We start from the raw sequence: 27,762 nt of genomic DNA, 5'->3' as shown, positions 1-27,762 counted from the left end.
AACATTTGTAAAATTTATTTGCAATGCAGGATGTAAGATGCATAAAATATCTGGCAGTGGCATCTTGCCTCTGAACTTGATTTATAAAAATATTAGTGAGCTCAGTCTTCTGTATTTTTCAGTTTATTTGGGGAATGATGAAGAGAGTCTTTTTAAAATAGATATAAAACTTCAGACTTTGATGTCACTTATCACAGTATCGTCTGGAATTCCGAAAATGTTCTGTCAGCGGTGATTTGGGTCTTTCTGGACTTGACATTTGATAGAAGTTGGGTAACCGAATATCATAATGATATCTTTTTCCTATGTATACCCTGTCATTCAAGGCATAGAGTTTATCTGCGATGTCACTGCCAATTAAAACTGAAAACAGGCGGGAGATGTAACGATGCTGAGCAAAGAGCAAATATAATTTCTTTCTCCTCCAAGACACATATCGACAGTCAGTTTCTGCTGTTAGGGTTACCTAAGAAAACCATGAAACCACATGTAAGCAAACATTAGGAAGTAAGAAAATTGTGCCATACTTTTCCTGTCACCAATTTTAAATGAATTTCATTTGTTTCCTTTTAAGATTAAAAAAGCTTACTAACTCACAAAAATACTGTAAAAATAGAAAAATAAATTACAAATTATTACTGTATATAATTTATTTTATGAAAAATCACCATGTTTGCCCACCTCCAATTTTTATCTCTTCTCCTAAATTCAAGTATCTATATTTTATATTTTATTGGAGAAAATGCTACTTGATATTCAAAAAATAAGGTTGGCTAATGTTAAAGATGTCTGAGGGAGGGTATTGCAGGAAGTTCATGAAAAATGGAATTAATAAATAGGTTTATGTGACCATGAGACATCACCTCACCCCTGTCAGAATGGCTGTTATCCAAAAGACAGAATAACAAGTGCTGGTGACAATGTGGACAAAGGGGAACACTTATACATTGTTAGTGGGGATGTAAATTAGTGCAGCCATTGTGGAAAACAATGGGAAATCTTTCTCTCTCTCTCTTTCTCTCTCTCTCTCCTTCTAAGATTTATTTATTTACTTGAGAGGCAGAGTTACAGACAGAGGGAGACACAGAGAGAGATCTTCCATCCACTGGTTCACTCCCCAAATGGCTGCAACGGCTGGAGCTGGGCTCATCCGAAGCCAAGAGCTTCTTTTGGGCCTCCTCTGAGGGTGCAGGGGCCCAAGGACTTGGGCCATCTTTCACTATTTTCCCAAGCCAGAGCTGGATCAGAAGTGCAGCAGCTGGGATTCAAACCGGTGCCCATCTGGGATGCCAACACTGCAGGTGGATGCTTAGCCTACTATACCACAGCACTGACCCTGGAAATTTCTTAAAAAAATAGAAATAGACTTGCCATATGATCCAGCAATTCCACTCCTGGGTAAGTACTCAAAAATTTGACCACAATACATCAAAGAGATACGTGCACCACCATGCAGTACTGTTCATAAAAGCCAAAATACAGAGTACAGAATCAACCAGAGTGTCCATCGTCAGTTGAATAGATGAAGAAAATGTGGTATAAATGGCCAATGGAATATTGTTAAGCTATAAAAAGAATGAAATTCTACCATTTGTATCAAAATTGATGCAACTGGAGGGTATCGTATTGAATGAAATACAAATACCACATGTTCTCCCTTATCTTTTTAATTCTTTTTAATTCTCCCTTATTTTTTAATTTTAAAAAACTTTCTAAAAAACACAAACAAAAAATGCCTGTGTGTACTACTATTACTGCAAATATAGTTTTGTCAAACTTTGTTTTATATTTTTGTCAAACCAATGATTAAGAATGTTATACACTATAGTTTTGTGTTTTTTTTTTTTTTTTTTTTTTTGACAGGCAGAGTGGACAGTGAGAGAGAGAGACAGAGAGAAAGGTCTTCCTTTGCCGTTGGTTCACCCTCCAATGGCCGCTGCGGCCGGCGCACCGCGCTGATCCGATGGCAGGAGCCAGGTACTCATCCTGGTCTCCCATGGGGGTGCAGGGCCCAAGCACTTGGGCCATCCTCCACTGCACTCCCTGGCCACAGCAGAGAGCTGGCCTGGAAGAGGGGCAACCAGGACAGAATCGGGCACCCCAACCAGGACTAGAACCCGGTGTGCCGGCGCTGCAAGGCGGAGGATTAGCCTAGTGAGCCACGGCGCCGGCCCTATACACTATAGTTTTTAATGATATGTGATTACTTTAAAATTTACTGTATATGGATGAAATGGTCATCTTTCCATTTGATTACTGTTCACAGCTGTTGTTTATATTCCCGCCAAATTAAGGTCTTTTTACATTTTAATTGTTGAACTCTTTATTTAGTGGAGCATTAAGCCTTGGACTGTAATGTAAATTAAAAATGTTATCTCAAAAACTAAAAAAGAAAGGGAAGGAAGAAAGGGAGGCAGAAGGGAGGGAAGGAGGGAAGGAAAAAAAGGAAGGAAAGAAGAATGGAAGAAATGGAGGGAGGGTGGATGAGAGAGGAAAGGTGGCAAGGAGATGGATGGAGGGAGGGAAGAAGGGAATATTATATTGTTAGAATTGTTATCCATGAACTGCACTGAATCTGTTCTCTTTGTATTAATACCACATTAACATGAAAAATTATCAGATGGTAAAAATAGGTTTATGTTGGCACAAAAAATATTGAAATTCATATATAATTTTTTTCATTATATACATTTTGCACAACATTTCTGAAGTTTCATTGTATTTTCCAAGTCAATTCTGAAGCTATGGGCACTTAACCCTAACTCAACTTTTGTAATACAATAGAATTTATATACTTATTTTGCATGTATATTGATTTATATCTGCATATATATGAATATTTATATGTTCATGAATCACAGGAAACCAGTATAACATAATGAATTGATCCTACTGAAATGGTTATCTTTCAAATCTACTAGAAACGGCAGGAGAGAGTGGTGACAATAAATTGTTAATATGCTGTTGCTGGAAAACAACTGATACCCAGCAGCATTTTAAACTTTGAAGAATCTCAATTAGTTTACATGTTAATCCCCATATATGCAACTGTATGAAGGAAAGCTTAAGAACATTCATCACACACTCCTTACTGTCATATATCACATCTGTTCTCAACATTGCTGTACCTATAGTGACAGCAATCAGCATGAGTTGAACAGAATTGGGAAGCCACATGTACTCCAAAGTTAAATGCAAATTATTCTTATGTGCGCTGCTGTTCTGTTTGGTTTTTAAACCAACACTGTTCTTCTGTTTGGATGACAGAGGATTAATTGTGTGTCTAGTTATCTCTTACCTGAAAAATGCCTTCCTCTGTGGGTCTCAGTGAATCCCACTCAGGAGAATCCAGGAACTGAAAGGGGAAAATGTAATGCAGAAACTCGCCGTCAACTGTCACTCTGATCCTACCAAAAACAAGAGCATCATTTATGAGGGAAGGAGGAAGAGAGCAGATATTTGGGGGCAGGAGCAGGGAAGGAGTGGTTCTGAATACCTCTCTAGAATTTTGCAAGTCAAAATATTAAATTTATACATTAAATGGTACAATATCCTACAAGATTCATGTACTGATGTTCCTCACAGGATTCTGGAATATTGAGTGAAATGCATTAGAAAAGTTATCAAGTTATACACTTATATGTCCAATTATGTGTGCATATTATACTTCAATATAAAGTTCCAATGTACTGAGGCAGATAAGAACATAAAGGAGTTTTGCTACAAAGAGCTTTGTAAACTCAAAATTTGACCTTTCAGAAAACATGAATAATCACATTACTGTTTCCCACCAAACTTTGTTTCTGAAGCTTAGATTTCTATATATATTCTTGAGGTGTCCCCTCCCCCTGCTTTCAGCAAGTAGGTAACTATTAGAATTTTGATAACTATAAAAATTAAACCTCTATTGCTAGTCATTGACACATTCCATTTTATGAATAACTAAATCTTTTCACAATGAAATACTTTAAAATTTAATTCAAAATGCCTTTTAGAATACATTGATAGAGTGGCTACTACAAGAAGAACTACAGAGAAGGTATACCCAAAGGCGGGGTATAATCTCTGTCTTAAATTGTGTTACCATAGTCTGCAATCTGAACATGATCCAGAGGTAATAGAAATTGTATTTTACTTTTACAAAGAAGGAGCTTGGGCTGTAAGGGTTTTGCTCTGATTCGATTGTAACTGTTTAATCAAGTTACTTTATGTAAATCATTTACTTCATTGTTTAATAGAGTAAACTTGATTATACTGTTTATTATTTGGCCTGTCATTCTATTGAGAGAGTTATAGTATACATTACATTTCAGATAATAATATTTAAATTCCAATGTTTGTACTATTCCAATTTTCACATTGTGGGAGCAACTAAAATAACTTTTAAAAATTAAAAAAAAATCAGTTGCTTACAAAAATGTTTGATCAAAGAGTCTATTTTAAATACTTCACATGCCAACATAAACATTCTAATAATTCAAAGTGGCATCATCCTGTCCTTGACTTTCAGTGATTATGAGGAGAATAATATCATACCCAGATAAACAAATTCGTACTGTGATTTTAAGACCCACATTATTTGATTTCTGAGATGAAGTAATAAGGCTGTCAACTACTTCCCGCTGCAAGTAAAGCATACCATGTACTCTCAATGTCTCTGTCTATGACTCATGTTTCAGAAGATTTTCAAGCTTCGGTGGCTAAACACCACCCAGGACTACACTAAGAGGGAAAAATTCAGTGGAACAACACACAGATAATTAATACAGAGAAAAGACATGCAAGCACCAAGGGTACAAACCTTCCTGAAACAAGCAGGGAGAGTTTATCAATGGAGGTTTTCCCCTGCATGGCATAACAGTGCTCCTTTTCCAAAGTAACCACTTCAGAGCTCAAAGCAATCGTTCTGAAGACAGGCAAAGAGATCCCCAAAGGCTGGAAAAGGGAGCTGTACAACACCTGGAATTCTCGGGCAAAGGTTATGCTGCGAACTTGATAGGCAATATGAACAAATTGCATGAAGCAGATGACAAACAGTACAAAATTCCAGGAAAATATGTCAGCTGCACACACATCTACCCAAGCCCAGACAGCAGAACAGAGAAAACCCAACCCCAGCAAACTGAAGACATAAAGGAGCCCGAAGAATCCACTGCCACCCATGAAACCTACTACAAATAAAATACTGGCAAGATGATAAATGGCGCCTTCAGCCTCTTGCTTCCAGACTGTGCAGACTGGGTGTTCATCTATCAGGTTCTTCCATAAACTTGAATTTCTTTCCATGGCTGTGCTACTGTCTGCTTCACTTTTCAGTTGACTTTAGATGACATTGGGGCAAGTAATTAAGTCCTTTGTATTTCCATAATCAGAGTTTTGCTCAGTCTTCACAAACCACAAAAAGCCTGGACACAAGTTGTTGTTGATTAAAGGACTGCTGTGTATGGATCTTGAAAAACTAGGAATCTCATGCTAGTTTCTTAATGTTCATCTGAGTTCCTGATTAAGATCTAGTCCACAAAGTTTTTCTGTTTCCTGTGCAAGAGAAAAAAAAAAAGAAATGAACAATCTAATTGAACAAAAAGAAAAATTGAAAGGTTTATAAAGGTACTTCAGAAAGTTTGTGCGGGGCCAGTGTTGTGGTGTAACGGGTAAAGGCGCCACCTGCACTGCTGGCATCCCATATGGGCTGGAGTCCCTGCTGCTCCACTTCCAATCCAGCTCTCTGCTATGGCCTGGGAAAGCAGTGGAAGATGTTCCAAGTCCTTGGGACTCTGCACCTGCATGGGAGACATGGAAAGAAGCTCCTGGCTCCTGGGTTTGGATTGGCACAGCTCTGGCTGTTGCAGCCACCTGGGGAGTGAATGAGTGGATGGAAGACCGCTCTCTCTCTCTCTTAGCCTCTCTGCAACTCTGTCTTTCAAATAAGAATAATAAAATAAATCTTAAAAAAAAAAGGAACCACTAAGTTAAAAAAAAAGTTTGTGGAAGATGGAATTAAAAGATAAGATTATTTTGGTGCAAAAATTTTTGGAAGTTCATGCATATGAGGAGTTCCTCAAAAACTTCATGGAAAATGCTTATTATGAAATTAACAAACTTTGTTTGTTTGAGAGGAAGAGATACAGAGAAAGAGCTTCCATCCACTGGTTCACTCTTCAGATACCTACAACAGTCCTGGACTGGCTAGGATAGAGCCAGGAGCCGGGATCACTATCCAGGTCTCCCATGCAAGAGGCAGGAAGCCTATTACCTGAGCAATCATAACTGCCTCCCAGGGTCTGCACAGGTAGGAAGCTGGAGCCAGGGCCAGACTCAGGAGTTGCACTCAGGCACTCTGATAGGGCACAAGGGTTCTTAACTGGTAGGCTAAATGTGGACTCCTTCAACCTTTTTTGGAATAAAACTTTTTTTAAAAATTTTTTATTATTCTATTTTTTGACAGGCACAGTGGACTGTGAGAGAGAGAGACAGAGAGAAAGGTCTTCCTTTGCCGTTGGTTCACCCTCCAATGGCCACCGTGCTGCGGCCGGTGCACCATGCTGATCCGAAGGCAGGAGCCAGGTGCTTCTCCTGGTCTCCCATGGGGTGCAGGGCCCAAGTACTTGGGCCATCCTCCACTGCACTCCCTGGCCACAGCAGAGAGCTGGCCTGGAAGAGGGGCAACGGGGACAGAATCCGGCACCCCGACTGGGACTAGAACCCGGTGTGCCAGCGCTGCAAGGCGGAGGATTAGCCTAGCGAGCCGCGGTGCCAGCCAAAACTTATTTTTTAATTCCATTTTGTGACAAACTTTTTGAAGTACCTTCACATTTAATGAATCAACAGCATTACCTAAACAAGTTGATCTTCTATGCTCTATGAAGTTAGAATTTTTTAAGCACAGATATAAAAGTCTATTTATTAGCATTAGCTGGCTATATATTGTCAAGGTAGCAAAGTGCTCTTTAATCCTCTAGTCCCTAAAGCAGTGGTTCTGTGTACTTCACAGTCACTTGGGACACTGACTAAAAACGCAGATTCACAACCTGTTCCCAGACACACTGAATCAGACTCTCTGAGGGTGGGACCTGGATGTTTGTATGCTGAATGAGCTCCCCACATGATTCTGATGTATTAACCTGGGGTCCTCCAAGGTCCAGCCTTTGATGGATACTGTCTGAAAACATGTTATTCACTCCCCATATGGAAAGATCTGAGGCTCAGAGAGGCTGTATAATTTATCCCAGGTCACACAGTGGTTAGCAGCAGAGCCAGGCTTTGCCACCTGTGCCCACATGTCAGATCCAATCATGTAGCCTCTCATGAAACATGTTTTAGATTCAGCACCCTGAGGAGACCAACTAAATCAATAAACATAACATACCATAATTAGGAGCCATAGTTTAAGAGCACATAATAGACTGTGAAATGTTTAATAAATTAGATTGAAATTATTTGAGAAACATAAATTTAGTACTATTTTGCTATATTAACAGTTATTTCAGGCTAAAATTTGCAACCATTCAACTAAATAAACATGAATACTCCTGCTACTTACACATTTATTTACCAGATGGTCAAAAATGTTACCAACTCTGTTCCAACTCTGCACATATATTATTTCCCCTCTCAGCCATATGGCAGAAATGCTAATATGTGATCAGAGTAGGAGAGGATCAGCCATGATACCAGAGCTGTAGGACTTACAAGTATGTATCATTTGCCACTAGGTTGCCTAACCAGAAATGGCTTCAATGTAAAGCATTCAATACATTGATTTTTGTCATAATAACATTCAAAAGCCTTGATCTATATTTAGTGTTTTATTTTTGAAATAGATTATTTCCAGAACACCTGTTCATAAAATATCAGATATCACAGATCCTGTCTCAGAAGGAAAAAAAAAATGCTCACAGAGGTGAAAATGACTTAGCTGGAGTAAAAAAAGGAGCAGTGTAATCACCAAGAGAACTGGAAATGGAAATAAAGGAGCTGCTGTGGTTGAAGTTCCTGGCTTTTCATCTTGGACAGTGATTCATTTCTCAAAAAGTAATGTCTTTAAGAACAGTGCCAGGCAAATCATTCAAAAGAAAGAAAAGGAAAAAATTACTTAGACATACACCTACAGTCATACTGTTATTTTTGCTTAACTTGTTTTCAAATACATTTCAAGTGTTCAGCATCTCCCTAGTTGGTCTCCCCTGCCAACCCCCTCCCCAGTCAGTCTGTGAAATCCAGGCAGACTGGCAGACTGAACATGTTCAATTTCTCCTCTTTTAAAACATACAACCTATACTACTGGATTGACCAACAAGGAAAAGTTTTTAAAAATGCAATGAGTGGTGAGAACAGCAAAATACCCCCTACTGATGTCAGTCTTCCTGCTGTTTCACTGTTAAGGCTAGAATACTTTAAAGCAATCAGTTCTTCCAGACACCAAACACAGCCTCGAAACCCAATATTAAACTGAATTACAAGTAGAGCTCTGAACTTTGGTTTGAACTTCTTTAAAAATGTATAATCCTCAACAAAATCTGAAAATGATCCTCACAAGACAGAAGCTGTGGCAACTCAGAAGGGGACTTAGAGGAGTCTCCTTAAAAATTTTTATTTGGGGGGGTACACAGGGGCTCCCACATTCCAGGAGTGTGACTCATGATTAGGAGAGGAACGGCATTTCCGGTCTTTCGTAGCCTGCTTGTTTCATGAGGCTGATACCAAACCATCTTTCTATCCTTGACACTGTATTGCTCAAGTGTGCTGACTTGCCCTGATTAAATTACTGCACACCCCTCCTTTCTTCATGTAGTGTTTGTTCAGTCACCAAAACAGATGTACTTTATTAGAAGAGGAAGAACTGACAGGGCCAGGTGAGGAGCAGGCGTGTGCCTCTGCTATGTGTCCACAGCACTGTGTGAATGTTGAACATGATTCACCAGCCAGCTGTCCGGCTCACCAGCCTGGAGGCCTTAAGTCATGCTTTGGTGTAAATAAATGCTGAAATGCCAAAGTGGCACAGTGGACTTCTTCCCTAAGCAATTAAGTTTATCTTCCCCATGAAAGTTAGCACAGTGAGCTACAAAGGATAAACACAACATTAAATGCAAGTTAACATAAGAGTTCCAATCTTACCCTTTTTTCTCTTTAAATGTTAACACTCTGAGTTAAAAAGGAGTGAGGAAATATAAAAGAAGATACAAGAATGTTCAATGAAATGCAACATAAACCTGATGGCAAATTGATGATAATCTCAGAAACTGCATTGATGGGTTTAGAACGTTTACATTTATTGTGTCATTGCCATCACACTAGGTGCCAAGAGGGAGGCACAGTCTAAATCTTCATGGCCAGCCTCCAAATCAGAAAAGCAGGGCCCAAAATGATTGACATCATTGGCTTCAGATAAAAGATGCAGTAAGTGACACACAGTGAGCAGAATGGGAGCTTGAGACTTTCTCCATCCAGCCTCACGCCCTCTCCAGGCTATGAAGCAGATACTAATGTGTTGGGAAACCAAAGAAGAATATTCTGAGAGTGATTTGCTAGGAAAATAAAAATCCTAATGGGATATTTAAGATCTCTTGTATCTGTTTGTAGTGCTCAATCCATAATGCTTAGAATATTTCTGGACACAGAGACGGCCGCTTGTGAAGTAACTTGCTGTGTTATTATTCAATGCTGACAAGTTTATTCTCCTAGATTCTGAAATTCTAAAGGGCAGTAGGGCAAACACAGATGATTTTGTATTTCTGACCCTTGGTTTTTGGTGAACATTGATTAACAATACTGGCACAGAAATACAAGCACCTTGCCTTCTCCATCCCCACTCGACCCAGACCAGATGTTCTAACATTGCCTGTCACCCAGGGGCATGGAATTGGAGAGCACACAAATATTCAAGCAAAATATGTAAGCACAAGGAACTGAGGAGCTGGGGCATCACTTTTTAAAAAATGCCCAGCACAACCCCAAATCCACAGGGGAATCCTTTTGTCTGCTTACAACCTTGAGTTCCTTAAGAGCAGTTTAATTACTGCTTTGATTAAAAACAACTCAAATAGCCAGTGGCATGGAGTTAGTTTTGGTTGCTAGGCAACAGACAAGTTCAAAATTCTACCAATATTCTACTCATTAATTAGAATCAGATCCCAGCTTTGGTATGTGTTCCATATGCTAAATTCTCATTTTCTTAAGCTGTTTTTTTTCCTGCTATCCTTGAGGTGGTACATTTACTCAGCAACTATGTGCCAGGCATATTAAAAAAGTTATCTCATTTAACAACCCCATGAGGAAGGTACTATTATTTCCATTTTACAGATGAGGGAATTGAAATTCAGAGAAGTAAGTAAGCTGCTTGAGGACAGATTGCTTAGTAGCAGAACTAGTATTCCAGCCAGGTCTGCCTGATTCCAAAGCTCATAGTTTTCACTACATTATTCTGCTTCCACTATCCCAGAATTTAGTAAAAGTAGGCTTTTGTATCTTCTCTGCTACTTAGGTGAACTTGGGCATGTTTATTCATCAATGGAGCACAGGAAATATCATTCAAGTGATAAAAACCTATATTGCAAAATTCTTTGCAAAATTGGAAAAATACAGAATAGCACCGCTATCCTTGTTGCTTGCATGTAACATATCTGGTCCACTAGGAGAGTTTAGTTGTTAAAAATCTTTCTTTCTCCCTAGATGAGTACAACCGGAGACGGAAACACATTCACTCTTGGCTGCTAGCAATCTTTATAAATTTTAAGTGCTCATTCCCGCACAGGGGTGAGCTCTGTGTTATTCTCCCATCCTTGTGTTTGACCTCCAGAGTGCTGGTAGGTATGAACCCACAAGCAACCCACCTAAGTCATGCTTGTCAGAGGCCAAAAAGCTTGTCTCTGGAAGCCAACAATCATCTTCTACCTTGGATTACTATTCAGCACTTCATAGCAGGTGTCCTCAAATCACTTACATCAGAATCATTTGGGTGGCTTCTTAAAAATGTCTCCTCCACTTGTGACTCCAGCAACTCCTACTGAAATGCTGGTTTGAGTCATGGCTGCTTGGCTTCCAATCCAGCTTCCTGCTAATGCACACAGGAAAGCAGCAGAGGATGGCCCAAGTGCTTGGGCCCTTGCCATGCACATGGGAGACCCAGATGGAGTTCCAAGCTCTTGGCTTTGGCCTGACCTAGCCCTGTCTGTTGAGACCATCTGAGATGGAAGATCTCCCTCTCTTTCTCTTATTCTTTCAAATACTTTTTAAAAAGTCCCTTCTCTGGTCCCACCCAGAATAACTGAGCCAGACTCTCTGGGGTAGGACCCAGTAAGATCCTTTTCTAATTAATAAGTTCCCAGGTGATTCTTAAGCAAATTGGAATTTGAGAGCCGTTATTTTCCATTGTTCCTGAATGACCACTGAATTATCTTTGCTTGCTTGTAGGACTTCAGCTTTGTCCATTCCTGGCTGACCCCTGGCTGTCCCTTTGCATGCTGAATACTTGACCTGATACTCCTTGGTCCCTAGTTTTCTGTCCATGGGAGGAGATGCTGGCATTAACTCCCCATTCTGTTCTTCAGTCTATCCAGCTCACACTCCTACTGCAGAGAAGAGTTCTAATCTTAACTGGGCTCCTAAATAGCTGTTTGATTTTAACCTTCTTAGCCTTGTTTACTTGTTGATAAAATGCAAGAAAAGGGGAATTCAATATAAGGTTCTTTTAATTCCAAAATAATATGACTTTTACAACATGGAATAGATTATTTAAAAAAACAAGATTAATTTTATTTGAAAGGCAGAATTACAGAGAGAGAGACAGAGAGGGAGAGAGATTGATCTTCCATCCTCTGGTTCACTCCCCAAATAGCTGCAATAGCTGGGGCTGGGAAAGGCTGAAGCCAGGAGCCAGGAGCCTCACCCAGGTCTCCCATGTGAGTGCAGTGCCCCAAGCACTTGGGACATCTTCTGCTGCTTTCCCAGGCACATTAGCAGCAAACTGGATCAGAAGTGGAGCAGCTAGGACTTGAACCAGCAACCATATGGGATGCCAGTGCTGCAGGTGGCAGCTTAAATAACTATGCTACAGTTCCAGCTCTGTAGATTATTCTTAACCTGTGCCAAAATACAGAGCTGAGTGGCAGAGCTGAATTAATACTGCAGGTCTTAATACATGAGGATGACAATGGGGTCCAAATCCAGAGATCATTAGTTAATTGACCTGCTGTGTCACTCAGGTACTAGCCAATGTTTCACAAACTTCCAAGGGATTTTGATGTGTACCAAGGTTAAGAATTACTAACTAGAGGTGTGAGTATTTGGTGCAGATATGGGACATTCACATCCCATATCTGAGTCCCTGGGTGTCAGTCCCAGCTCTGCTTCCAGTTCCACTTCCTGCTAATGTGCACCCTGGAAGGCAGCAGGTGATGACTTAAGTACTTGGGTTCCTGCCACTCATTTGGCATACCCTAGATTGAGTTCCAGATTCCTGGCTTTGGCCTGGCCCAGCCCTGGCTATTGCAAACACTTTGTGTGTGTGTGTGTGTGTGTGTGTGTGTGTGTATACTCTGTGTGTATTTGTGTCTGCCTTTCAAAGAAATAAACTTTTTAAGAAAGAACTCTAATAGGGAAGGGAGGTAGGGTCAAGAGACAGAACATTCTGCTGAGGTTCTGGATTTCAATCCTCATTTTTACAGGGCTGGAAAGGCACAGTCTCCTGTGTGTTCTCGTTTCCATCCTAATGCAGAAAAGGAGGCATTCTTTTCCCCTCATACTCATCCCAAGTGGGCTCAAGGCTTATGGATATTTTGCAGCAGTTTGCCCTGACCATGAAGGCCCAAAATGCACCTTGCGGGCTATGAGGGTTTTTTTTTTTTTTTTTTTTTGACAGGCAGAGTGGACAGTGAGAGAGAGAGAGAGAGAGAGACAGAGAGAAAGGTCTTCCTTTTGCCGCTGGTTCACCCTCCAATGGCCACCGTGCTGCGGCCGGCGCACCGCACTGATCCGAAGGCAGGAGCCAGGTGCTTCTCCTGGTCTCCCATGGGGGTGCAGGGCCCAAGCACTTGGGCCATCCTCCACTGCACTCCCTGGCCACAGCAGAGAGCTGGCCTGGAAGAGGGGCAACTGGGACAGAATCCGGCACCCCGACCGGGACTAGAACCGGTGTGCCGGTGCCGCTAGGTGGAGGATTAGCCTAGTGAGCCGCGGCGCCGGCCCGGGCTATGAGTTTTTAATGGCCTTCATTATCTGTCTACTTGGCTTCTATAATATATTGTGCTATACTGGCAATTACATATTTTTTCCTTTTTAAAAATATTTATTTATGTGAAAGGCAGAGTGAGACAGAGAAAGAGAGAGAGAGAGAGCAAGAGAGTGAGCACTTCCATTTGCTGCTTCCCTCCCCAAATGACTGCAACAGCTGGAACTGTGTTAGGCCGAAGCCAAGAGCCAAGAACTCTATCCTAGTCTCCCACATGGGTAGCAGGGGGCCAAGCATTTGGGCCATCTTCCACTGCCTTTTCAGGTGCATTAGCAGGAAGCTAGACAGGAAGTGGAACAGCAGGGACAGGAACCAGTGCTTGATATGGAATGTGCCATGTTGGCTGCTGTTCATTTATTTTTTTATTTAAAGCATCACAATTTGTTTGTTTTCTCACGTGGGGTACGTATTCAGCATTTTTATAAAGAATTGAACATAGATTGTGTGTGTATGTATGTGTATGTGTGTGTATATGTGTGTGTGTGTTTAAAGTAAGAGTTTTATAGACTAGTCATTTTACATATATATTTTACTCTATAGATTTAAAATTCTCCTCTGTCTAGAACAGAATGGGTCTTCAGTATGTGTTTCCTGACTGAGAGATGACAATGCCCAGGGAGAAAAGCTGGGTTTAGACCACAGCTTTATTTATTTATTTATTTTATTATTATTAGACAGAATAAGCAGGTTAATAATCAGCATGCTCAAGTGAGATATGACTTGATGCCTTGATACCTGAATTGATGATTTAGGTTGTGAGTTAGAAAAAAAAAAAAAAAAAAAAAAAAAAGAATTGGCCGGCGCTGTGGCTCACTTGGCTAATCCTCCGCCTTCGGTGATGGCACCCTGGGTTCTAGTCCCGGTTGGGGCGCCGGATTCTGTCCCGGTTGCTCCTTTTCCAGTCCAGCTCTCTGCTGTGGCCCAGGAAGGCAGTGGAAGATGGCCCAAGTGCTTGGGCCCTGCACCCATATGGGAGACCAGGAGGAAGCACCTGGCTCCTGGCTTCGGATTGGCGCAGTGTGCCGGCCGTAGCAGCCATTTGAGGGATGGACCAATGGAAGAAGACCTTTCTCTCTGTCTCTATCTCTCTCTCTCTCACTGTCTAACTCTGTCAAAAAAAATCAAAAATTAGACAATTGAAGAGAAAGGATCTACTAAGAGGAATAGAGAAGGGCTGAAGACATTTTGAAGTTATACAAGATCTGGAAGTTAGGAAAGGAATAAGAGAAAAAAGGAATGCAGTTTTAGTTGTTTACCATGATTTTTTTTTTTTTTTTTTTGACAGGCAGAGTGGACAGTGAGAGAGAGAGACAGAGAGAAAGGTCTTCCTTTGCCGTTGGTTCACCCTCCAATGGCCGCCGCGGCTGGCGCGCTGCGGCCAGCGCACCACACCGATCTGATGGCAGGAGCCAGGAGCCAGGTGCTTTTTCCTGGTCTCCCATGGGGTGCAGGGCCCAAGCACCTGGGCCATCCTCCACTGCACTCCCGGGCCACAGCAGAGGGCTGGCCTGGAAGAGGGGCAACCGGGACAGAATCCGGCGCCCCGACCGGGACTAGAACCCGGTGTGCCGGCGCCGCTAGGCGGAGGATTAGCCTAGTGAGCCGCGGCGCCGGCCCTACCATGATGCTTTTGTAGCAGCAGAATTCACAGCAGAAGATAAGGGGCAGAATGGAGGTCTCTCCAACCCAATTACTATCACAAAGGACAGCACTGAATTAAGACTGGGGTTGGCAAAATTATCTAGACAGTGAGTGTAGGGAAAAAAGAGGACCAAGGTGAAGGACCCATGGTCAGAAGCTCCAGGTGGGACTTTGAAGTAGTGCTTTCCAATATGGAAGCCATTAGCCACATGTGGCAAGGGGCCACTTGGAATGTGGCTGGTCTTTCTGACTTGAGGTGTCTTGTTCACATGGATTTCAAAGACAGTACGAAAGAAAAAGATGTGTCATTAGTAATTCTTATGTTGACTATATGTTGAGTCAATAGTGTTTTGGAGATAGTGGGTTAAATGAAACCTATTAAAGTAATTTTCACTGGTTATTTTTTCAAATGTTGCTACTAGAAAATTTAGAATGAAATATGTTGCTTGCATTATGTTTCTATTGGACAGTGCTGATCTAGAACTTCTCAAGTAACAGAAAGGAAATGAAATGACTTGGCATGATGCTGCGCACATAGTACATATGCATAATGCATAAATGTATAAATACAGAAAAATTATCCAAGATTAAAAACAGAAAGTTGATATAAATGTAAATGATATTGGCTACAGTATTCATTTGGTACAATTAGTCAGATGTTACTCAAGGCATAGATGTTATCATCTGGGTTTCTGTCTACAGAGGTGGCCAACCCCCTATAGCTCTTCTCCTCTTTATCCTACTAAGGGAAGCACCTCTTTTTACCTTAGGCAAGTTCCTCTTTCCCAAGCAATTATATCACATGGTTTAATTTTATCATTTCATCTTTTGATGACACCTCATATAAAACACTAGAAATCTCAAACAATTACATATTTTTTATCCTGGCAACTGGATTCTGGCCTTCTGGATTCCAGAGAATACACACTTGCCTTTGCTTTCACATAATACACAGAGATTTATGTACCACCAGTGGCCTAGGCTGGAGTATGCCTTTGATCTTCCTTACCGATGAGATCCTGGAATCTCCTTGAGACTTGCAGAAGTTAGAGAACATTTCCATAGGCTATGCTGGACTTTCCTGATTCTTGTGTCAGCTAATGTCACGTTTGATAATCACTTCCATGGCTGATCTTTCACTTTTATCAGACACCTGGTAGGCAGAATTCTAAGATGGCCCCAAAGATTCCTGCTCCACTGGTATCCACGGCCTATGGTTTCCTCTGCTTGAATGTAGGCAAAACCTGTGACTGGGATGGGATAGATGCTCCCTTGATTAGGAAACATTATATGGCAAATGCTGGTGGACTAGGAACCTCCATGGTTATGTTAAGTTATATAGGACTTCATATAGGACTCAGAAGTACTGGAAGTCAGAGATATATAAAGGCAAACATCCATGTTGTCAATTGTCTGTGGGGTCCCCAAGGAAAGGAACTGAATGTGGCCTCTCTGAACTAAAAGAAGTCATGAACCAGCAATTTAACTTGCAAGATAACTGGCATCTTAGTTCTGTAACTGCAAGGAACTAAATTCTGTCAACCACCTAAGGAGCTTTGAACAGGACCCCAAACTCCAAATGAAACATGAAGGGTGCCTGACACCTTGATTGCAGGCTGTGAGGCCCTGGGCTGAAGACCCAGCTCAACAGTGCCTGGCCTCCTGCCCCACAAAAACTGAGATAATAAGTGAATGTTGTTTTAAGCCATTAAGTTTTTACACAGCAACATAAAACTAACTACACATATATAATTATAAGCATTCATGATACATGAAGCTTTTCATTAATCTAATAATCTATTTTTTATGATGGACTTACAATATTGGCCTATGAGGTAGAAGACAATCCTTGCAAGATTTAAATCAGAAAAAATAGATGAGAATGGTTCCTCAGTAGTAACTGGGAAACAAGAGGCCTTAGGAATTATACTTAGGTTCACTATGGAGAACCTTTTAGGCATGGTGGGTAAGATATTGCTGGGGTTCCCAGGATATGGGAGTGCTTTGGTTCAAGTACCAGCTCCATTCTCATTTCCAGCTTCCTGCTAATGCCCACCCTGGCAGGCAGCAAGTGAGGGTTCAAGTAGTTGGGTCCCTGCTACCCAAGCTGGAGACGACCTGGACTGAGTTCTGGGATCCTAGCTTTGGGCTGGCTGTCACAGGCATTTAGGGAGTGAACCAGAGGATGGGAGGTCTAAATATGTTTGATTTGAAGAAGCAGCAGTAAACTTCTCCCTCTCAAGCTTGCCATTTGACTGCTTTAAATAATTCCCAGGCTCTGCTCAGTGTCTTCTGACTCCTCCACATCCTGAGACTGGTTAAAGGCACAAGCGGATGCCATCCCATCTTGAGCAGCTGCTATGACATCATGCAGTATGTTTACAAAAGGGAGATTTCTGATGAAAGATGCCATAGAAGCTCAGCACAGCGAGCAGTCTTTCTCAATGTATATCAATGGAAAACACACGTATTTCCCTTTATTACAAATGAACTCATTTTTGAATTTGATCAAATTTTCAGATTCCTTTCGGGCGAACAGCTCCAACAAGGTCATGTATGATACAGGTAATTAACAACTACCATTTATTTTTCCTTCTTCTGGCTAAATAACCAAGTGGGCCACACACCTGGCCCAGAGGAGCCACTTTAGGCCCTTGGTCTCACTGAACTGCCTTGGTGCAGAGAATGCCAGGTGTGGGTATCACCCCTATTTGTCTCAATGATATGACATTTAGTGGCACTTCTATGCTACTTTTAATAAACTAGAGTCAATTCTGCTATAACACAACATATGTGATCCTAAAAAATCACTGCACTGTGCAATAAAAACCACAGGGCTTATGGAAAAAAAATGGAGTTAAGGATATAACACTTAAAATTTTCATCAGTGGCACATTTTTAACAAGATTGGAATTTAATTAAAACATCAGCACAGTTTTACCAAGATTAAGTGTTAAAAATACAGAAACACAACACTTAGCTTTAGAAAAGACCTAAAGCTTGCTTAGGGGAGTGGCATGGAAGGGTTACAGTTTGTGAATCATTGGGAAGTGCTGGAGAATGGGACAAAAAACTGTCACCTTGGCAGGGAGCATTCAGATGTCCACTTCCCACATCACAGTGCCCAGGGTTCAGTTCCCAGCTTTCACTCCTGACTCCAGCTTTCCTGCAACACACACCCTGAGAGGAAGCAGTTGATGGCTCAAGTAATTGAGCTTCTGCCACCTACCTTGGGAAACCTGGATTGTGTTCCTAATTCTTGACTCTGGCCCTAGCCCAGCCACAGTCTTACCCATCTGGCCCTAGTCCAGCCCAGTCCTACCCATAGGCACTCTGTTTCTCTCTCTTTCAAATAAACAAATTATTTTTAAATTAAGAAAACTATTGGGGGTGGTGCTGTAGCTAGCGGGTAAAGCCTCTGCCTGCAGTGCCGGCAGCCCATATGGGTGCCGGTTCGAGTCCCTGCTGCTCCACTTCTGATCCAGTTCTCTGCTATGGCCTGGGAAAGCAGTGGAAGATGGCCCAAGTCCTTGGGCCCCTGCACCGGCGTGGCAGGCCTTAAAGAAGTTCCTGGCTCCTGGTTTCTGGTTAGCACAGCTCTGGCCGTTGCAGCCAATTGGGGAGTGAACCAGCGGATGGAAGACTTCTTTCTCTTTCTCTGGCTCTCCTTCTCTCTCTGTGTAACTCTGACTTTCAAATAAATAAATAAATAAATAAATCTTTTTAAAAAAAGAAAATAAAACTATTACCCTTCCCAGATTTCAATCCCCAGGCATCTTTTTCTCCTTGGAAGTATGAATTTATAATATATAATTGTTTCATCAAAATTGAAATCTTATTTTTAAAAATGATTTTATTTATTTATTTGAAAGGCAAAGTGACAGAGAGATGGGGAGAGACAGAGAGATCTTCCACCTGCTGATTCACCATTGCCACAATGGTTGGGACTTGACCAAGCTGAAGCCAGGAGCCTAGAGCTCCAGCCATGTCTCCCAGATGGGTGATGGGTCAAAGCACTTGGGCCATCTTCTGCTGCTTCCGCAGCTGCATTAGCCGGAAGCTGAATCAGAAGCAGAGCAGGGACAGTCACTGTGGCGTAGCGGGTAAAGCAGCCTCCTGTACTGCCGGCATCCCATATGGGTGCCTGTTTGAGCTGCTCTACTTCCGATCCAGCTCTCTGCTATGGCCTGGGAAAGCAGTAGAAGATGGCCCAAGTCCTTAGGCCCCTGTACCTGCATGGGAGACCCAGAAGAAGCTCTTGGATCCTGGCTTCAGATCGGCCCAGCTCCCGCAGTTGCAGCCATTTGGGAAGTGAACCAGTGGATGGAAGACTTCTCTTTCTCTCACACTGCCTCTGCCTCTCTAATAAATAAATAAATCTTAAAAAAGAAAATAAAGAAAAGAAAAAAAAGCAGAGTAGCCAGGACTTGACTCAGCACTCAAACATAGGATGCTAGGTTCATAAACAGCAGCTCAACCCACTGCACTACAACACCATTCCCCACAATTGAAATTTTCATCCTGTGTGTAACCTCTTATTTGGTTGACCTGTGTATCACTGCTGGGCCAGGCTGAAGCTGGGAGCTGGGAACTCAATCCGGGTCTCCCAAGTAACGGGGCCACCCTCTGCTGCACATTGGCAGAAAGCAGGACTCAAAGTGGAGCCGGAACTGGAACCAAGGCACTCAGGATGGGATGTGGATGTCCTAAGCAGCATCTTAACAGCTCTGCCAGATGCCTGCCCAACACATGACATATTAGTATGTCTCTTTCTGGGTAACAAAGAACAGGTTTAAAGGTTTATCTGGGGATTAACTAATCTATAGGAAGTATTTTTTTTCCTTTTCAAATCCTTAGCAACAAAACTAAACATGCCTAAAAAATAAATCAAAATTCTTGTACTTTTCATTAAAAGCTATCATGTTCTTAATGAATTAAATATAAGGACATTTTTCACCAAAATGAAAAAATTCACTGTTTCTTTAAATAATTTGTTACATTAATTAAACAATCACTAAAATTCTTCCTTTTGTTGAGTTATCCCATGTAAAGATTTTTACTAGCACATTGAACTTCCAAGTTCTCACCAGGTTAATATCATTGCACATATTAATAGTGAATGTTTAATATATCTGTCAACAATACCTACTAGAATTTATCTGTAGCTTAAAAATTCTTTTAAGACATTAGTTCCACCAATATTTTGATGAACATTAAGGCTTAATATTCAAGCATTTCTTTTCTCATTAGATTTCTTTGATGTACAGACTCCTTGATGTTAGCTGACCATAAAAATGTACATAAAAATCATAGCAACTTGTTTAAAAAAAAGTGTCTCGAGGTTGGAATCAAACAGGTCACAGCACAGTGTAGTAGAAGAACAGAACTAGAGACCGGCACCCCATGTAGGTGCCGGTTCGTATCCCAGGTGCTCCACTTCCAATCCCACTCTCTTCTTCTAGCCTGGGAAAGCAGTAGAAGATGACCCAAATTCTTGGGCTTCTGCACTTGTGTGGGAGACTGGGCGGAAGCTCCTGGCTCCTGGCTGCGGACTGACGCAGCTCCAGCCATTGCAGCCATCTGGGGAGTGAACCAACTGATGGAAGACCTCTCTCTCTCTCTTTCTTTGCATCTGACTCTGTATATCTGCCTTTGAAATAAATAAATAAATCTTAAAAAACAAAACACCAGAACTAGACACAAATGAACATGGCATCTCTTCCTGGTCTGACATTTAAACTCATGAAGCATGAGTGTCACACAGGCACAAGGATGTGTGTGCCCCACTCACACAGGCAACTTAGTTCCTGCTGAGTATTGTGAGCCCTAGGTTGTCAGTTCATTTCATTGTTCAAGAAAAGCCAGAATTAGACTTTATGGGGACTCTTCTAATTTTAAAATGCTGGTAACTAACATTTTTGCAAATATTGTTAAGAAGAGCCAAAGGTGGGGGCCGGCACCCTGGCTAACTTGGCTAATCCTCTGCTTGCAGCACCGACATCCCATATGGGTGCTGGGTTCTAGTCCCAGTTGCTCCTCTTCCAGTCCAGCTCTCTGCTGTGGCCCGGGAAGGCAGTGGAGGATGGCCCAAGTGCTTGGGCCCTGCACCCGCATGGGAGACCAGGAGGAAGCACCTGACTCCTCGATTTGGATCGGCCATTTGGGGGGTGAACCAATGGTGAACCAACGGAAGGAAGACCTTTCTCTCTGTCTCTCTCTCTCACTGTCTATAACTCTACCTGTTAAAAAAAAAAAAAAAAAAAAAAAAAAAAAACAGAGCAAAGGTGAGCAGGCAAAGTTTCCAGAGCCAGATCTGGCTGAAAGCTGCTAGTCTGCAGCCTTGAGAACTCAGAGCTGCTAAGGTTCCTAGCAGAGCTCATAAATCTAGAGTAGATTTGCATCTTTTCATGGTTAGCTTTCTCTGCTGCCAGGCAAACTTCATCAGGAATTACCTACCCCAATGGTGCACTTAGAATCTTCATCTTAAATTCCCTTTCCCATCTGACCAAGTTACTAGTGAAGGAGAATAAACTGACTGATGGTTTTCATAAGTTGCCAGAACTTCATTTAAACTTGAACACAAAGAACAGAAAACAAAGCTGAGCTCTTATAACAGCAATTCCAAGAAAATGTTTAAAAAAATGTTTTTGTCTTTCTCACTTTTTCCTGTGGAGATTAAATTTCCTTTAACAACAGAGGAAACAAGATACTATCTATCATTCATGCACTGTGGCTTCCAGAACAATTATAATGTAACATGTGTTTGGAACTTGAATTTTAACACAACCCAGCCATCTCAAATGCAGGAAAAAATACAAACAGTGACAACCAACATCTGTTACCTACCTGCATGAAGTACTCTCTTTATGTGATTTCACAGCTACAAGAATAGGGGCAGGAGGCAATCTCTTTAAGAAAGATTCAGCCCAGTCAGAATCCAAGTATTCACTGCCGACCTATTGCTGTGTATACTAAGTTATACTTTCATTTAGGAATCAAGTATATTTTTTAAAAAAAATTTATACATAGTGAATGCATAAGAAAACAGAAGAAATCCAAATAGAAGGCAATTGATATGGAGAACAAAGATAAGACAATATAAGAACAATTGGCATCTGAAGTAGACAATTATAAAATGGAAAATAAAAATCATTTATAAGGGGAAATGTTCTTAAGAGGTTATTCCAATAGAAATAATATACCAGGTTCCATAGGAAGTCGCATAGTGTTTAATGATGACGTATCCTAGTTAAGTTTACCAAACTTCAAGCAGAAAAAGCAAGCTGACTGTGTGGGGGAAAATTCTGAGGCCAACCTTGGACTCCTTCACAGACCCATTAGACGCCAGAAGATAATGGAGCACGGGCTATGTAATGTGAGGCGAGGAAATTAGGGATCCAGATGTTACAACCTGCCAAACAGCAACTTAAGTGCAGGAATGAAAGGTGGACATTTCAAACATAAAACACACAGGAAATGAGCCCTTCCTGGAAACAAACACATGGTGTCAAAATCTAGCTAACCAGAGGAAAGGTCCATATGTTTATGTTTACACTGGAGATGCTAGGTAAAAGGACCAGCGATTGACCACAATTCTGCTTAGTTATAAAACTAAGTCTAAATAATATCCACAAAGAGGGTTTCAAGGTGCAGGGCAGATGTTCTGAACCCTCACAACATGAAAACAGATATATGAAAGGAATGGGAAAAGAAGTGAAACTACAGAAACCTTGGTCTCAAAATGCCATTGCTTCATCTTCTATAGCAGGAAGCCACTAACTATCTAAACTAATAAATATTTTAAAGATCTGACCTCAAGATATATTGAGAATCTTTTAATTTGGAAGACCTACTTAAGACTTGCTCTCTCTCAAGATGAAGAACTACGAATGTTAAGTTCAGCAATTCCTTCACTTTTATTATAGTTTCTTGTACATCTGTTAAAATATCATAAAAATTTTCACTAAATAAACATCTCTGGTATTATCCAATTAATGGAAAAATTTTAGACAAATCAAATTTAACAGAGCTTATTTGAGCAAAGAATGGTTCATGAATCAGGCAGCACTCAAAGCCAGAAGTTCAGAGAGCTCTGCCTGGCTGCCTGAGGAGTGAGATCTTACAAGCTGAACACCAAAGCAGAGGAATGACTTGATTGACTTAGCCAGGCCTCTGCCTTATTTGAGCAAGGTGTAATAAATTGGCTGTCTGTGATTGGCTGAAGCTTGGCTTATAGTGATTGGCTGATAACTGGCTATGTATCTTTAAAATAAATCTTATATTTTGATTTGTTTACAAATAGAGGGTGCAGTTTGTTACCTGGGAACTCAAAGTAGGGAGAGAGCATCTGGCTGATGTCCTCCTGCTCTGCGTTTAAATGTACAACCTTATTATTTATAAATGATTTCTATCTTCTATCAATAAGATCCTATTTTTAGAAATGCCTAGAAAGATAAATGGATTTTTTTTTTTTTTGGACAAGCAGAGTTAGACAGAGAGAAAGGTCTTCCTTCCATTGGTTCACCCCATAAATGGCTGCCACGGCCAGTGCTGCGCCGATCCGAAGCCAGGAGCCAGGTGCTTCCTCCTGGTCTCCCATATGGGTGCAGGGCCCAAGCACTTGGGCCATCCTCCACTGCCTTCCAGGGCCACAGCAGAGAGCTGGACTGGAAGAGGAACAACCGGGACAGAATCCGGCGCCCTGACCGGGACTAGAACCTGGAGTGCTGGCACCACAGGCAGAGGATTAGCCTAGTGAGCCGTGGTGCCGGCTGAATGGTTTTAACTTAATGTTAAAGAGGAATATTTCTGGATGCTAGAACACCATTTTTACTTTTTTTATATATCTGTACTGTTTATATTCTTTATAGTGACTTTTATAGAAAACAATGTTATTTTATATTCATTCAAAACTTTCAATATACAACTGTGAAATAATATAATAAAAATCCACAAATCCATCAACCAGAATGAACAAATATCAACATTGTCATATTTTCTTTAGATCTTTTCATGATAAAGAGAAATTCCACAAAAAAATGGAAGATCACCATGGATTGTTCTCCTCTGCCCTGCTCTGTCTACCCATTATCTATAAATAATTTATCTTTAACCATATTTAAATATTCATTAATCCAAAAAACTACAGTTTAAAATGAAATGCAGGATTAGGCCTATGTTTTTAATTTTTTCCTGATGCATAATTTTAAACATAAACAAAAACAGAGAACATAGTATACAATAAATCCCCTAATACTCATTACCCAGATTCAACAATTATCAAGATTTTGCCACATATATTTTTTGAAATTAAATGCAAAAACTATAAAGTGATGTTTAGCCTACTATTTGTTCAGTCAATAAGCAAACGCCTTCAAAGACAGGGGGAACCAGGATTAGCTGTACTCTCCCTGTATTCAGGCATCACACTGACCCATTTAGGTGTCACAGAAACTCAGCAACCTAAATATAATCAGTATCATTCAGAGTGCAAAATGAGGCTCAGGGAGGTGGGGATTCTTCTGACAGCTAAGCCAACTGCCCGTCATCCTACCACTACCCCACATTCTCTTCCTTGATGACCCACCCTGGCCAATTTCACAATGTGAGACAGTCACGGGAGGCTGTAATTCTGCTACACACACACGCTGAGATGATCTCACTTGAGATCCGTGTGAATTAATACCTGTATCTCTTGGGGTTGGAGGAGTACCCAGAATTGTCATAGGTAATTTAAATCAGCACCTTTGGGTCATTTATTTATTTTAGAAAGTCCTTTTGTAAGTTTCACTTTAAGACCTTTTCCTAGAACTATTTAGAAAAAAGGGAGAAACATTTCCGCTTAAAAAAAAAATCTAACCAATGATTCAATATACTCATCTTTTATTAACTGGTGAGAACTTTGTATTCCAATGACCACCATTGCAAAAAAAAACAAAAAAAAAACAAAAAAAAAAACCTCAATTCAATTTGTAGGCTTGCAAATCTGTCATGGGTATTTTCCAAAGCAGTTTTGAAATTTCTTGCCTGCCATGTTGTTTTGGTATACTCATACTCTGTAGCAAACGCTTCCTAGCATTCTTGATCTTTCCAGGAGACTTTCAAAATAAACAGGCATGAGAGCTCTACTGTGTCAACCCTAGCAGTCAATTTTGCTGTAAGAAGTATGGGATTCTGGTTTCCCATGGCATTTTTATTTAATAGCAGAGAATGTAACCATTTAGAAGCACAGACTACACAATGATTCAGCTATTTTGAGACTGATAGGATTAAAGAAACTCAGCTATCAAATGTCTCCCCTTGAAACATCTAGAATGTCAAGGGCAGATCCTATGTTTCTTTGGACTTCAACTCATGTGTTTCCACAACTCCTGAAGATACAAGCACGGACTTTTCAGGATAGGAAAGAAAAAAAAAAAAAAAACACAAGGATCACCTGGGATCTGAGATGAGCCAGATCTCTCCATTTTGCAAATGTGGAAACTGAGATCCGGTTTTTGTTTGAATTTTCTGTTCCATGTAGTTCTTAATTGGTTTCTACGCCAGAAAGAACAAGTAACCAAGTTACTATACTCTCACATGATGAATATTTTCATGCAACAGTCCCGAGAATTAAAAACAGGAGAACAAACAGCCACTAAACATAAATTGAAGTGGCAGCAATAGTTTCTTAAGGCCATATTAAAATCCAATTGTAATTTGCAAGTTTGCAAATTCAAAATACCGAAGTATTGGAGTCCAGGAAAAGTCAGGAAAGAAGGAAGTAAATCGAAACATGTTCAAAAGTGGGCTTGTAATTCTACTTTTCCGTTTATTTACAAACAGAGTCCTTCGTTTTTGCCAAATGTCTGCTGGCTAAAACAGTTTTTGCCCTAGCTGTATTTAGATTCGGTGTCTTCCTTTAAACCTCTCCTAAAATACAGATCATCAAAAACAATACCACTTCAACCGACCTGGGCGATAGGCTAATTTAGCGATTTACAAATCTCTTTCTTTAAAAAGATTTTATTTATTTATTTATTTTTATTTTTTGACAGGGGATCCCCAAACGGAGAAAACGGGTCTCCGTGACCTTTGATGAAGAGCTTTTCGGTGCGCCAACGCCTCCTCCCTGGTCAGACAGCAAAGGGCCTGACTGGGATCAGGGTTTTCACAAACCCCAGTTGGGCGCTAGGGTGGGGACCTGCGCCCCTCAGACCCGCGTTTCTCCCTCGCACTTCTGCTCTCCTGTTTGGGGGCTGCGAGGTGCCCGGAGCAAGACAGGGACCTGTGGGCGACCCGGGAGGCAGATTCTCCGGGAAGTCTCTCGGGCTCCCTAGCTGACCTGCGAGCCGCGTCGCCCACCCCGAGCGGCGCGGGCAGCGAGCGAAAGCCGAGCGGCTGCGAAGCACCGGCGCCCGGGGGTCGCGGCCTCGCAAGCCCCCACCCCGGGGCGGGGCCCAGGCACCAGCCGCGCCCGTCAAGTTGCCCCGCGCCACCGCCAGGTGCGAGGGCGCGCACAGCTGCGGAAGGCGGCGGCCGCGGCGACCCCGCGCTCCTCTCCTTACCTTTCCTCCCCGGCGCTGCGCCGAGCTCCGGCCATGCGCCCGCAGAAGTTTCCCACTCGCGTGCGCCGGCCCCGGCTGGCCGGCGCGGAAGCCCCAGCGCCCGGGCAAGCGGCGTGACCGCAGCCGGCTTCGGAGCGGCGCGGCTGCGCGGGCGGGGGCCGGGCACGGGCGCGCGCCCCAGGGCCCGGCGGAGGCGGGCGGGGGCGGTGGCCGCGCCTCGCTCTGCCCGAGCAACCCCAGCCCCAGAGAGCGGGCGGCGTGGCCGCCGGGGCGCAGGCCTGCTGGGAGTCCCGGAGGCCACTGCGGACCAAAGTTTCCAAAGACGCGCTTCCCGTCGTGTGCTCTGCTAAACGGTAAGCCCAGTGTAGGCTGTGGTGCCAGGCAGAGAGCGACGCGGCCGAGTAGTGCGGTGCGCAACACCTGCGTGCCCTTCCAGCTCCTGCTCCACGCGCTAACCGCAAGGCCAAGAGACGAAGGCCCGGAGGGCAGTGGGAATTTTCGGGTGTGTCGCACCCAGAAAGGTTAATGTCTTTATTCGAATCATTTGACGTCTCAAGAAACAAGTGGGTAAGGGGCATAGGCAATCATGAAAAAGGAAAAAAAGTTTAGAAAGCTCCAGTCAGTAATAAGGACATGTATGCAATATATGGCAGTAATCAAGCGTGTATTTTCTTCCTGTGAAATTAGCAGAGTTTTGATTTCGTGATCAAACAGAGTGGTGATGGGTGAGGGACCAGTGAGGAACAGGGTTTACTCAAGGATTTCATCTCCTTTCTCGTTCCCTTTCGTTTTATGTGACCATGTTGGTAAGAGTGATTCCAATAGCAAACACTTACTGAGTAATGAATGGCTCTTAAGCCCCGAATAACCAAAAAGCAAAGGATACTGATGGTAAAATTAACCCCCTTTAATTGAGACTGGAACTAAGGGTCAAAAATCCTCACACCCTTAACCCCATAAATGGCTGAAACCACTGGACTCCCTGGCCTTTGCTGTAACTCTTCATTCCAAGGATTTGCTCAGATGTTAGGAAGCCAGCTGAACTGGATCTAGTCCGTGGCAAATACATACACATTTGAAATATGGGTAGGGAAGTGAGAAGCCCACAAGCTTTGATGCCAGTTGTACTCCATTTTGCGTTTAGATTTTAGTCTTTAAACATTTTTGAATGTAATTGTTTTTTAATTTATTTGAGAGAAAGACAGACACGCTTCCATCCCCTGGTTCCCTCCCCCAAAAGCCCAAACATGTCAGGGATGGGCAAGAGTAGAAGCCAGGAGTTGGGAGCTCAGTTGGGGTCTCCCCCACAGGTGACTGGAGCCTTCCCTGCTGCCTCTCCGGGTCTGGTTA

At 42.0% G+C, this 27,762-nt stretch overlaps 1 protein-coding gene and 1 long non-coding RNA gene across 7 annotated transcripts in view; one reads left to right on the top strand and one right to left on the bottom strand.

Moving 5' to 3' along the window:
• Nucleotides 1-26,565, bottom strand: POPDC3 (popeye domain cAMP effector 3). 6 transcript variants are annotated; one of them, XM_070073748.1, is made up of 5 exons: nt 26,413-26,559; nt 25,302-25,402; nt 4,802-5,535; nt 3,299-3,407; nt 1-466 (listed from the first exon to the last, which is right to left on the bottom strand). In XM_070073748.1, exons 3-5 carry the CDS (start codon nt 5,284-5,286, stop codon nt 185-187), a joined length of 876 nt encoding a protein of 291 aa, XP_069929849.1. In that variant the 5' UTR covers nt 5,287-5,535; nt 25,302-25,402; nt 26,413-26,559; the 3' UTR covers nt 1-184. The 6 variants fall into 6 exon arrangements, with proteins under 6 accessions (XP_069929849.1, XP_002714890.1, XP_069929850.1 ...); XM_070073750.1 differs by lacking the exon at nt 1-466 and adding an exon at nt 1,354-1,565 and having other exon boundaries at nt 26,413-26,553; XM_002714844.5 differs by lacking the exon at nt 25,302-25,402 and having other exon boundaries at nt 26,413-26,565.
• Nucleotides 25,641-27,762, top strand: part of LOC103349858 (uncharacterized) — a 123,305-nt gene continuing 121,183 nt past the window's right edge. Inside the window, exons 1-2 of the long non-coding RNA XR_011389085.1 lie at nt 25,641-25,658; nt 26,216-26,765. This is a non-coding gene — a long non-coding RNA (uncharacterized lncRNA). The remainder of the gene's footprint in view (nt 25,659-26,215; nt 26,766-27,762) is intronic.

Source organism: Oryctolagus cuniculus, chromosome 5 (assembly GCF_964237555.1).
Source record: "Oryctolagus cuniculus chromosome 5, mOryCun1.1, whole genome shotgun sequence".
NCBI lineage: Eukaryota > Metazoa > Chordata > Mammalia > Lagomorpha > Leporidae > Oryctolagus > Oryctolagus cuniculus.
Note: the sequence above shows the minus strand (reverse complement) of the source record. Positions and strands in the feature narration are given on the sequence as shown.

Excerpts from the sequence above, each read along its gene's own strand:
- POPDC3 (XM_002714844.5), bottom strand. The coding sequence starts at position 5,286 with ATGGAAAGAAATTCAAGTTTATGGAAGAACCTGATAGATGAACACCCA. Across the intron at positions 3,408-4,801 it reads TCCCTGCTTGTTTCAGGAAG|GATCAGAGTGACAGTTGACG; the intron begins GTTTGTACCCTT and ends TGTTTTTGGTAG. Across the intron at positions 467-3,298 it reads CAGAGGAAGGCATTTTTCAG|GTAACCCTAACAGCAGAAAC; the intron begins GTAAGAGATAAC and ends TGGTTTTCTTAG.